The sequence below is a fragment of the Octopus bimaculoides genome, chromosome 30, assembly GCF_046866305.1.
Source record: "Octopus bimaculoides isolate indiv1 chromosome 30, ASM4686630v1, whole genome shotgun sequence".
Taxonomy (NCBI): Eukaryota; Metazoa; Mollusca; class Cephalopoda; order Octopoda; family Octopodidae; genus Octopus; species Octopus bimaculoides.
In genome coordinates, this window is record NC_142957.1 from 15313079 (window position 1) to 15325578 (window position 12500).

At 37.9% G+C, this 12500-nt stretch overlaps 2 protein-coding genes across 3 annotated transcripts in view; both read right to left on the reverse strand.

The window, feature by feature from the left end:
- The window catches only part of LOC106876350 (transmembrane protein 120A), a 20578-nt gene extending 16086 nt beyond the window's left edge, over positions 1–4492 (reverse strand). The window contains exons 1-2 of one of the 2 annotated variants that reach the window (XM_089346293.1): positions 3549–4492; positions 1167–1285 (exon numbers count right to left, since the gene is read on the reverse strand). In XM_089346293.1, the coding sequence (XP_089202419.1) occupies positions 1167–1285; positions 3549–3686 (257 nt within the window). In that variant the 5' untranslated portion in view covers positions 3687–4492. The remainder of the gene's footprint in view (positions 1–1166; positions 1286–3548) is intronic. The other variant, XM_089346292.1, reaches the window with a different exon arrangement.
- A 2232-nt stretch (positions 4493–6724) lies between these two features.
- LOC106876353 (uncharacterized) lies at positions 6725–11426 on the reverse strand. Its single transcript, XM_014924852.3, has 3 exons — positions 11222–11426; positions 9380–9477; positions 6725–7637 (listed from the first exon to the last, which is right to left on the reverse strand). Exons 1-3 carry the CDS (start codon positions 11279–11281, stop codon positions 7523–7525), a joined length of 273 nt encoding a protein of 90 aa, XP_014780338.1. The 5' UTR covers positions 11282–11426; the 3' UTR covers positions 6725–7522.
- Positions 11427–12500: the final 1074 nt, after the last annotated feature.

Here is a 12500-nt window from a genome sequence, read left to right on the forward strand (position 1 = left end):
TAATTTCTCTAGAGCTACCACTCCTAATATTAGGCCAAGACATACATTGTGAGACAGTGTGTGTGTTTATCTATCTATCTTTATATATATATATACACACATATATATATATATATATATATATATATATATATATGTATGTATGTATGTATATATATTTATATATATATTTCTTTTCTTGCTCTCAAAGATGCAGTTTACAAGGGCAAAGTGTTTTCATGTTAACAGTACAAGCAGCATCATCTATAAAACAGGCATTGTTGTGGTGGTAAGAAGTTTGCTTCCCAACCGAATGGTTCCAGGTTCAGGCCCACTGCGTGGCACCTTCGGAAAGTTTCTCCTACTACAGCCTCGCGGAATGACCAAGGCCTTGTGAGTGGATTCGGTTGACCACGGTTGTGACTTGGCTGCACTGGTGATTTTGCAGAGAGGTGTACGAAGGGCTGTATAGCTCAGAAATTCTCCTTGCTGCTTCTAAGGTTTGTCCTATTCAGTGGCATATGCTATCCTCTGGAAAGGAAGGGGCCACTGGATAATGTGATCCTTGGTACACATGAAAAACACTGGTGATAATGCCATGCAAAAAGCAAATTCTGTGCAGGTCACCTTTGCCTTTCGTCCTTTCAGAGTCAATGCAATAAGTACCAGGGTACCAATGAAGTACCAATGAAACAAGCACTGGGGTTGATGTAATCAACTACCAACTTCCCCATAAATTTCAGGCCTTATGCCTACCGCCCGTCGCTCTGTTCTGAGTTCAAATTCTGCTAAGGTCGACTTTGCTTTCCATCCTTTCAGGGTTGATAAAATAAATAGCAGTTGAAGACTGGGTTTGATGTAATTGACTCATCCCCTCCCAGTGGGGCAATAATAGGGTAGTGATTCATGTAAAAAGTGGGGCAATAATGGAGTAGTGATTCAGGTCAAAAGTGGGGCAATAATGGGGTAACGATTCATGTAAAAACAACAAAATAATGGGTTTGTTAGGTTAAGTTTTATTTGTGAAACACAGTTGCTTTGAATTTGCTTCAGAAAGAGGTCCATGCTTGTGATGGTTATTTGGGGTGGGAGCACTAGGAATGTGACCTGGGGGTCAAGGAGGGCAGGAGTCCGAAAATGTTTGGGAACCACTGCTATAGTAGAAAGGATTAACTGTTAATACTCACCGTTTTAAGCTTTCCTGAATTGTTTTCATCCGATATCTGTGATGGGCAATCTGTTTGAGGCACTTGTCTTGTAGGCTGACCATTTCATTGAGCTTTTTCTGATATGTACGATGAAGGCTCTGGAAGGGCAGCGAAAAAATATAAAAACGGATCAAGTTAAACCTTTAGTTACAATATTTAACCCCTTTTAATAGCTGCCCACCCAAGACTTCCCCTCATTCTACATCAGAGACAATGTGATACTCCTGGATACACACAGGGACAGTGTGATATTCTTCAACTTAGATGAGGCCAATCGCAGTGCTGGGTTAACCATTAAGCAACTGGTCAGGGCATCAAGGGAAGGTGGTAAATGGTTTACAGCACAAATGAAATCACTTGAAACTTGCTGAAATAATATCCAAAACAGTTTGTATGATTGATAATACAGGGTGTCCACAAAGTCTGGGTACATGGAGGAAATAAAATCATAATATAAACAATTAAATATAAGAAATAATAATTTCTTGAAGTATGTGTTAATCCCCATGTACCCAGGCTTTGTGGACACCCTGTATAATTATCAAATGTTAATACCATTCTATATTTAAGAGATGAGGAATTATGTACATTATTTTACATTTGATGGATATTCGTCCTCATCTTGTTTGTTATTAACATAACGTTTCGGCTGGTATACCCTCCAGCCTTCATCAGGTGTCTTGGGCAAATTTCAAACCTGGGTTCTCATTCCTAACGATGTTACTATTATTATATTATTATTATTATTATTCAGGTCACTGCCTGGAATCAAACTTGGAATCTTGGGGTTAGTAGCCCGTGCTCTTACCCGCTACGCCCACGGGCATATGGCACAGCGGTTAAGAGCATGGGCTACTAACCCCAAGGTTCTGAGTTCGATTCCAGGCAGTGACCTGAATAAAACACCATTTTGAGCATGGCCGTTACCAGTACCGCCTGACTGGCCCTCGTGCCAGTGGCACGTAAAAGGCACCCACTACACTTTCTGAGTGGTTGGTGTTAGGAAGGGCATCCAGCTGTAGGAACTCTACGAGATCAGATTGGAGCCTGATGTTGCCATCTGGTTCGCCAGTCCTCAGTCAAATCGTCCAACCCATGCTAGTAAACGATGATGATGACGATGTGGGTATATATATATTAAATGTGTGTGTATCATTGTGTCACCTTGTCACAACATTGTACGATAGTTGTAAAATGGGTGTCACCGTCATATAAACAGTGTCATTCATATTCCAATATTCCATGGGAACATGTCTGGTCACGAGGAAACATTATCTTGGCTGGAAACAGGTGGGGATTGGCAACAGGGAGGGGCATCCAGCTGTAGAGAACATCTGCCTCGATAAACTCTGCCCAATCCATACCGGCATGGGAAAACGGACGTTAAAATAAGATGATGACGAGTGACACAGAGACGAGAGATGCCAATATGTGTGTATAATACAAAATCTGGCTAAAATAAAAACGTATAATTCAAAATGTGTGCAGCACAACGCATGAGTAATACTTCGTGCAGCTGTTATACAATGCATATTTAATGCGATGCATTTCTGCAATACAATGCAAGTATGTTTAAAGAACTATGTGGTCGTGCGTTAATGTATATGCTGGCTATAATTTCTATAGGATATCTGTAGAAATAATCTTAACAAGTAATGTTTTTAATACGATACATACATATATATAATCCCATGTGTGCGTTAAATATATGCATGTAATACGATGTATATTTAATATGATGTATGTGTATGTAATAAAACCTGTTTGATACGATGTATGTGTTGAATATGATACTTGCGTGTGTTTTATACAAGGCGTATGTGTTCAATATAAAACAAGGTATACGTTGTACTTATGGAATAGCGAGTGTTTGGTATTATGCATGCGTTTGATACGATGCGTGCGGAGAGAAATAGATAAGTTATGGATATGATTCGGTTGATAAGAATGAAATCTTGAGAAGGATAGGAAAAGAGAGACGACTGTAGAGAGTGAGAGAAGTGGAGAGAAGACTGTGCGATGGAGAGAGGGGGAGACACACTATCAGAAAGAGAGAGGGGCAAAGAAGATGAGAGAGAAACGAGGAGAGAGAGATTGGAAAAAGTGGGACAGACGGGGAAGGAGAGACAGACAGGGGACGGAGAGAATGGAAAAGAGAAAGGGTGAGAGAGGGAGAAGCAGACGTGGGTGGGAAAGACAGATAGGCGTAAGAAAAGAGAGAGAGACATACAATTGAAAAGAGACAAGAGAGAGAGAGAATGAGAAAGAGAAATTGGTAGACATTGGAAACCTCAGACACGGAGGGGAGGTTTAACAAAATAGTAAAAAGAGAGAAAGAGAAAGGAAGATTTTCGTCCTTACCTCCAGCTCGACATATTCCTCTTCCAAATCGTTCCAATCTTCCAGACAATTCTTGATAACGGGGTCCTGAGGGGACGGTTTCGATTCCTCATCGTCTGCATCATCCGCTCGTCGGTGACACACCAGCTGTTCGTCCATAGCTGTTTGCGCGCTTGTGGGTGCGTGTATATGTGTCTGTACGTGTATATATGTATAAAATTGTGTGTAGTAAACTATGTATCAGTGTGTGTGTGCGTGTATGTTTATGTTCGTGTATGTATGTGTATATATATGTAGAAGTGTGTGTGTAGTAAACTATGTATAAGTGTGTGTGTGTATTATTAAAGTGCGTGTGTATGTATATACAATACTGCGTATGTATGTGTCTGTGTTGTAGGCAATAAATGTGGATTTGTGTTGTGAATTCTAATTCTTTGTCATTTCGTTTTTTCTTGTGTATTTACAGAAGGAACAAAAAAACGATAGAAACATCCAGAAAAATAGCTGACACACCTATAAATAATAAACACAGATATTATATTATATTATATTATATTATATATAATATAATCCTGGTGTATATGTTGTTGTGTTGTGCTTCAAGAAGCTTATATAGGTAAATAGATAGACGTGAAGAGAGAAATTATGATTATTATAGACATCTAGAGGTGTAAATATCTGTTTAAATGGATTGATAGACAGTAAATATACAGCTATTAACGTAATACATCCCGGGATGAAAACAGCTTGGAAGAAGAAATCAAGAAGGAAGACTCCAAGGACTGGCTTAAAGCCAGGAAGGGGTTGACAGAGAGGACAAGAACCAAGAGAGGACTGGCTCTGATATGAGAGAGAGACCAAGTAGAGAATCTAAAGAGAGAGAGATAAGTTATTATGGAGTGTGTGTGTGCTGGTTGCAGCACAGAAATTATAAACCTTCCCCAGAAACCGGTGTTTGGACTTATGAACCGGTGTTCGTTCACCAGCAATTAACAACCTGCCGATCGTCGTAAAAGATAGGAAAAAAATGGTGGGGGCATAAAATATTGGGTAATTTTTCAGATTAACACCCGCACGATTTCCACTAGGGTGTTAGGGTCAGGATCTCGGATTAGGGCTAGGTAATCGTGCGGGTGTTTATGTGAAAAATTACCGACGATCCTAACAACGGGGCCGCTCCTATGGTCTATGCGCTTAACAGGCATGCTAGAAATAACAGCCAAATTTCTCTCTGTTTATACCCTATCGTCGTAAAAGATAGGGAAAAAATGGTGGGGGCATAAAATATTGGATAGTCGTCCTCGATTCACACTCTACGGTCGTAAAAATAATGTTGGCGACAGATATATGTTTGATTGTCGTTTTCGATTCACACCCTGCCATCTTCAAAAAAATTCTGGTGACAGATACGTAGGACAGTCGTCTTCGATTCATATCCTATGGTCTTAAGACAATATTGGAGACCGATATGTTGGACAGTCGTCTTCGATTCATACTTTACCGTGTTAAAAAAGAAAAAATATTAGAGACAGATACATCGAACAATCGTCCTCAATTCACACCTTGCACTCTTAAAAATGTTGGCGACCAGATACGTCGAGCAGACGTCCTCGGTTCACAACCTACCATCTTAAAAAGTATTGCAGACATGTTAGGGAGTCGTCTTCGATTCACACCCTACCGTCTTAATATATTGGTGACTTATATATTTAACAGTTGTCTTCGATTTATAATTCCCGATAAAAAGACAGCGATCATAGAATTCCCTTAATCACAAGTCTCCTAAATCAGCGCCCACCTGAGACTACACAACAACACAGAGAGGCCTCTTCGTGTTCAACTTGTTAGATTTTAGCTGCCAAACTTCTCTCAAGTTACACGTATTGTCTTGAAGAAGAAAGGGAAGGATGCACTGTCGTGTCTGTAAAGTTAAGAAGCTTGCTTCGCAACCAATCCGCTCCGTTGCGTAGCATCCCCTACACTCTTAGAGTGGTTGGCATTAGGAAGGGCATCCAGCTGTAGAAACTCTATCAGATCTGCAGAAACTCTGCGGTTTCGATTCCCAGACCGGGCGTTGTGTATGTTCATTGAGTGAAAACACCTAAAGCTCCACGAGGCTCCGGCAGGGGTTGGTGGCGAACCCTGCTGTACTCTTTCACCATAACTTTCTCTCACTCTTACTTCCTGTTTCTGTTGTGCCTGTAATTCAAAGGGGCCAGCCTTGTCACACTGTGTCACGCTGAATATCCCCCGAGAACTACGTTAAGGGTACACGTGTCTGTGGAGTGCTCAGCCACTTGTACGTTAATTTCACGAGCAGGCTGTTCCATTGATCGGATCAACTGGAACCCTCGTCGTCGTAAGCGACGGAGTGCCAACAACGTGTGTGTGTGTATATATATATATATATATATACATATTTGTGCATATATATATATATATATATATATATATATATATATATATATATATATATATACATATGTATATATATATGTATGTATATATATATATATATATATATATATATATATATATATATATATATATATATGTATGTATATATATATACATATATATGTATACATGTGTGTATATATATATGTATGTATATATATATACATATATATGTATACATGTGTGTATATATATATATATATATACACACACACGTATATGTAAATATAAACTATTTATACTTACCGACTCAGACATCTTGACATTTTTCAGATAAGACTTCTCAATAGTTTGTTAACCTGTCAGCAGATGTGGTTGTAATGGTGGTGGCGGCTGCAGTGTTGTGTAATAATCATTTGAAGAGGAATGAGTTCTATAAATCTGTGGCCTCGACTGGGGAGGAGGGCGTGAGTGGGGTTAGACAGACTTTCAAGGACTGGAATTTCACTGGTTTCAAGTGAATTTGAACACACACACACACACACAAACAAAGATAGGTAGATATATCATACGCAAAGGCGCATGATTCAGTTGTTAGAGTGCTGGGCTTGCAACCGCTGTTGGTGTGCTTACATCCCTCTGACTTCTTGCACGTTCTCTGGAATGCTTATGAAATTCTTACATCAACAGCAAATCTAATTTAGATCAGAGAATACCTTAAGTTTATGTTGAATCAAATAAGATTGGTTTTTTTTTTTCAAGACATTTCTTCCCCAAAATTAATAAAACAACACAAAAAATGCAATATTAAAAATTAGATATTTATTGAAGAAAATCAAATCCTAAATACCAATTCATTGGTGTCTGTGTGAGTGCATGTATGTAGAATGAGCTTATATATATATATATTTTTGTTTTAGTGACATGCTAAGTTCTTGATATGCATTTCCAGAGAATACAAGGTGTAGTCAATATGTATATTGTGTGTATATATATATATGTATATTGTGTGTATATATATATATATCTATATATATATATATATATATGTATATTGAGTATATATATATATGTATATCGAGTGTATATATATATATATATATATATATATATATATATATATATATATATATATATGTATATTGTATATATATATATATATATATATATATATGTGTATATTGTGTAAATATATATATATATATTGTATATACATGTGTATATTGTATATATATATGTATATTGTGTATATATATATATGTATATTGTGTATATATATATATATATATATATATATGTATATTGAGTATATATATATATATATATATATATATATATATATATATATATATATATATATGTATATATATATATATATATATATATGTATATTGTATATATATATGTATATAGTATATATATATGTATATTGTGTATGTATATATATTATATATATATATATACTATATATATATAATATGTATATTATATAATATGCATATTATATATGTATTATATGTATATATATATATATATATTATATGTATATATATATATTATATGTATATATATATATGTATATTATATTAGTCATAATCTCAGCTAGTCGCAGACACCTCATTTTGCTTCTGGTCCCATTGTTCAGGGGTCATGGTTTTCATTTGGAAGGCGTGGATTACTTTCAGCTCTTCTTTTAGAATGGAATTAACCAATCTGAAAAAGAAAAAAAAGGAACAGAAACAATAAAATAAATGTATAAATAAATAAATAATGGTGGGTGTAGAAATGATTGTTGGGTGACAAAGTCCAGAGGTAGTTCTAATATTATAAAGAACTATTGATGTCACATATAATTGACCCTGAGAGCTGAAACCAGCCATATCTGGCCAAAATATTCTTCCAGTTTGATCTTCAAACTGGCCAGATATGGCCTCTCACACATACTCTACAATGTCTTTGTAAAAAAAATAAAGAATCACATCATAAAAGAATACAGTTCTATATTTAAGAGATGAGGAATTATGTACATTATTTACATTCGATGGATATTTGTCCTCATCTTGTTTGTTGTTAACACAACGTTTCGGCTGATATACCATCCAGCCTTCATCAGGTATCTTGGGGAAATTTCGAACCTGGGTATTCCTAAGGTATTTTTCGCTATTATTATTATTATCATGATTCTTATTATAATGACATCGAAAAATAGTATTATTATTATTATTGATCAGATCACTGCCTGGAAGTGAACTCGGAATCTTGGGGTTAGTAGCCTGCGCTCTTAACCACTACGCCATATGCGCATGGGCATATTGTACCCCACCACCAAAACAGCCCTTTTTTTTAATTTAATTTTTTTTTTTCTACACAAACCCCCGTTTTCAGCTACGGAGAATACGAATCTGCAAAAAAATTGGCAAAAATTGGGGAAAGGGAGGTGGAAGGTGGGGGCCGAAATCTGAAAATGCTGATTTTTGACCATTTTCCGATAATCTCCGTATCCGAAAACGGGGATTTTTGGCAAAAAAAAAAAAATTGAGGAGAAAATGAGCGGGGGCGTGTGTCTTTCCCAGACGAGTAATGACATGTAATTTAGAAGAAACCCTCAATGTGAGTTTTTATAAAATAATAGTTAATTTTGGTGTTCCACCAGCATTCAAAATACGTTTTCATTTTGTCGAATAACAAAGAACTTAAGGGAATAGCTTTAAGGGAAGCAACTCTTACCGTATTACAATTATTTCAACAAAAATATTTACATGTATGTATGTATGTGTGTGTATATGTTTGTGTGTCTGTGTTTGTCCCCACCCAACATCGCTTGACAACCGATGCTGGTGTGTTTAGGTCCCCGTAACTTAGCGGTTCAGCAAAAGAGAACCGATAGAATAAGTACTAGGCTTACAGAGAATAAGTCCTCGGGTCGATTCGCTCGACTAAACGGCGGTGCTCTAGCAAGGCCACAGTCAAATGACTGAAACAAGTAAAAGAGTATGGAGTATATGTCAGCATCATTATCATTGTGCAATGTCCAGCTTCCATGCTTAAAATGCTGGATGGTTTGATAGGATCTGATGAATTAAGAGGACAGCATCATGTTCCAAAACCTGCTTTGGTATGGTTTCTAACATTGAATGGCTTTCCTGCAAGACAAGGAATTTTTTGAGAGGGGAAAGGGCATTAGAGGAGGTGATCTTGCGTCAGATGACGAAAGGTTAGAGTGTGACAGAGAGACAGAAACAGGTGTGTTGCTGCAGAGGAAATACCTGGTTACCTGACCAGAGATGGAAAGAGAAAGAGTGAACAAAAACGCAGACAAAAAAAGATGTTTGTATAAAGGAGATAAACGATCGTGTGTCTGTTTTTTTTCTACAGGCTCTCCTGGGGCCTGCCAAATGAAATACTAGCTCTACTCATTTGTTAATTATGCAAATTCAGAAGACAAACAGACTCACCTGTGTTGACTCAATAAAGATTTACCAGCAAATTCGGGAGAGACAATCACAGACTGGAACTTCTCTCCACAACCACAGGCAGAAACATCTATGACTTCCTGTGATTTAAAAAAATTAATTATAATTAATAAAAAAAACCTATGCGAATAAAAACGAGGCATGGTAAAGGTATTGTTGCTGTTCTGATTAGGTAAAAACTTTCAAACAGAGCCAGTCCAGGGGCACTGGCAACGATCTCGCTCGAAAATCCTGGCCTTCGTAGGATTTTCGAGCGAGATCGTTGCCAGTGCCCCTGGACTGGCTGTTGTGCGGGTGACACGTAAAATACACCATTTTGAGCGTGGCCGTTGCCAGTACCACCTGACTGGCCTTCGTTCGGGTGACACGTAAAAGCACCCACTACACTCTCTGAGTGGTTGGCGTTAGGAAGGGCATCCAGCTGTAGAAACTCTGCCAAATCAGATTGGAGCCTGGTGTTGCCATCCGGTTTCACCAGTCCTCAGTCAAATCGTCCAAACCATGCTAGCATGGAAAGCGGACGTTAAACGATGATGATGATGATGATGATGATGATGATGATGATGATGTTTCTAGAAAGCTGACCTTTTGGTGGATGGAAACTGAAAGAAACCCATTGTGTGTGTGTCTCTGTGTACGTGATTGTCCCCCACCACCACCTGACAACCGTTCCTGTAATAATAGACACCATATGATTCACTGCAGTAACAAGCTCCAAGATAGACTACTGTTTAGCCCCAGGTCAGCCCTGGTCGAGTACACCTATGACTATGTTATCTCTTTGTGTATCCGACAATATATATTCTAGTGCATCCTTTTAGACGTTAAGCTGTGAATTCAGACATTTCGATGCATTTTCTAGCAAGCCAAGCATAAATCTTCTGTATTATCTGATTACCTGCGAAATCTTTTCGTAAATTTTACCTTTAACCGTCTCACTTATGAGTAAAACATTGCTTTCAACACCTATTAAATAGGGCCGCAGTCTTGTTCCTTAAACAAATCCAGTTCTGTACGAAGAGAAACTATTCCCCCTCCAACACCTGCCACTTTTCGATCGAGAAGACAAAATTTCCGTCAACACCGGTCGATTATATACGATTACCTATCGCGCAGGTATTCTTAATTCAAGCATTTCATGGAACTCGTAAATTAGACAAATCTCCCGATCAATAAAACAACTGTTGGAATAAATATTAAAACAATAAAATCCCCCCCCCCCCCCAAAATACTGTTGTTCTGCTTAGGCAAAAACAAAACAAGACAATTAAAACCTCTCCTTTGATAGATCGGTGTAATTGACAATTTCGCATCCGCTACAAAATGTGACCGGTGTTTGAAGTAATCACTACTTTACATAATTCATCACTTCGTAAAAATAGATCAGAGTAGAATTTATTGTCGTTTAGCCATAAATCCACAGTTTTTCTATAGGCTGTGTGGTAAGTAGCTTGCTTACCAACCACACGGTTCCGGGTTCAGTCCCACTGCGTGGCACCTTGGGCAAGTGTCCTCTACTATAGCCTCGGGGCGATCAAAGCCTTGTGAGTGGATTTGGTAGACGGAAACTGAAAGAAGCCCGTCGTATATATGTATATATATATATATATGTATGTGTGTATATGTTTGTGTGTCTGTGTTTGTCCCCCCCCCACCCGCAACATCGCTTGACAACCAAAAAAATCCAAATCGTGCCTTAAAATCCCAAAAACGAAATAATGAAGTATAATTGCACCAGAAACTGAACACCGAATATAACAGAACACGATGCGAGTGCCGGAACTTAGTGAATTAAAATCAGCGTGAAATAAAAATATGACTTACTAAATGGGTAGTTTTAAGTTCATCCTTCAACTTCTCCTCGATTTCTTCTTTGGTTACCATTGTGATATACTCTTAAATAATTTATCTACCTATTTATTTATATATATATATTTATATATATTTAAATGTCTCTCGACGTATCAATATCACTCCGAATCGACCAGAACTATTATGAGTAACAGAAACAAGCCAGTTGCTTGCAAATTACGAAATGGTTTTCATTTGACATAGATCGTTTCGTTTGTTAATATGTTTCCGTTTTGTATACCTGCGTGCGCGTGTCTGTATGTGCGTGTGTGTGCGTACGTGTGTGTGTGTGAGAGACACACGGTGGTGCTCCAGTATGACCGCAGCGGCATGGCTGCAACGAATGAAAGAATATATATATATAGGTGGTGCTATTAAGTTCGACATGGCTGGGCCTATACTAGCCGAAACCTATCAAAGTTATGTATACACACACACACACACACACACACACACACACACACACACACACACATATATATATATATATATATATATATATATATATATATATATATATATATATACAAATACATGTATATACGTATACACACACACACACATATGTATATATATATACATATATACAGATGCCCTTCCTAATGCCAACTACTTCACAGAGTGTGTTGCATGCTTTTAATGTGGACCGGCACGAGGGCTCTTCAAGGCAAAAACTCCTTCAACTGGGAGGGGAGTGTTTATGATTTTACTGTGCTGAGCAAGTCTTCTTTGAGCGCAGCAAGGCACCAGATATCTTGGTCCTTTGCCAATATCTTACCTAAGGCAAAGGACCAAGATCGCCTAAGGCGGCGATCTAACAGAAATGTCAGAACGCCGGGCGAAATGCTCAGCAATAGTTCGTCTGCTGTTACGTTCTGAGTTCGAAATTCCGCTGTGATCGACTTTGCCTTTCATCCTTTCGGGGTTGATAAATTAAGTACCAGTTGCGTACCTGGGTCGATCTAATCAACTGCCCCCACTCCCCAAAAATTTCGGACCTTGTGCTTTGAGAAGAAACGAATATCCTACGTAAGGCTCAGTGTCCAGAGATCGGCCTTCGGTACTTTGAACCATGTCTTCCTGGCTTCTCTCCCTTCCACTAGTTCCAGTCACTTTGAGTGATCAGTGCTTCTTTATTGCTGGTGCTGTTTAAAGACCCTTGCATTTGTATTTCCATGCACCCTGTTCATTACAGTGGTTCAGGCTAGGTTCATCTTCTTAATGAAGTGTGCATCTGTCATTCTGAGGTTAA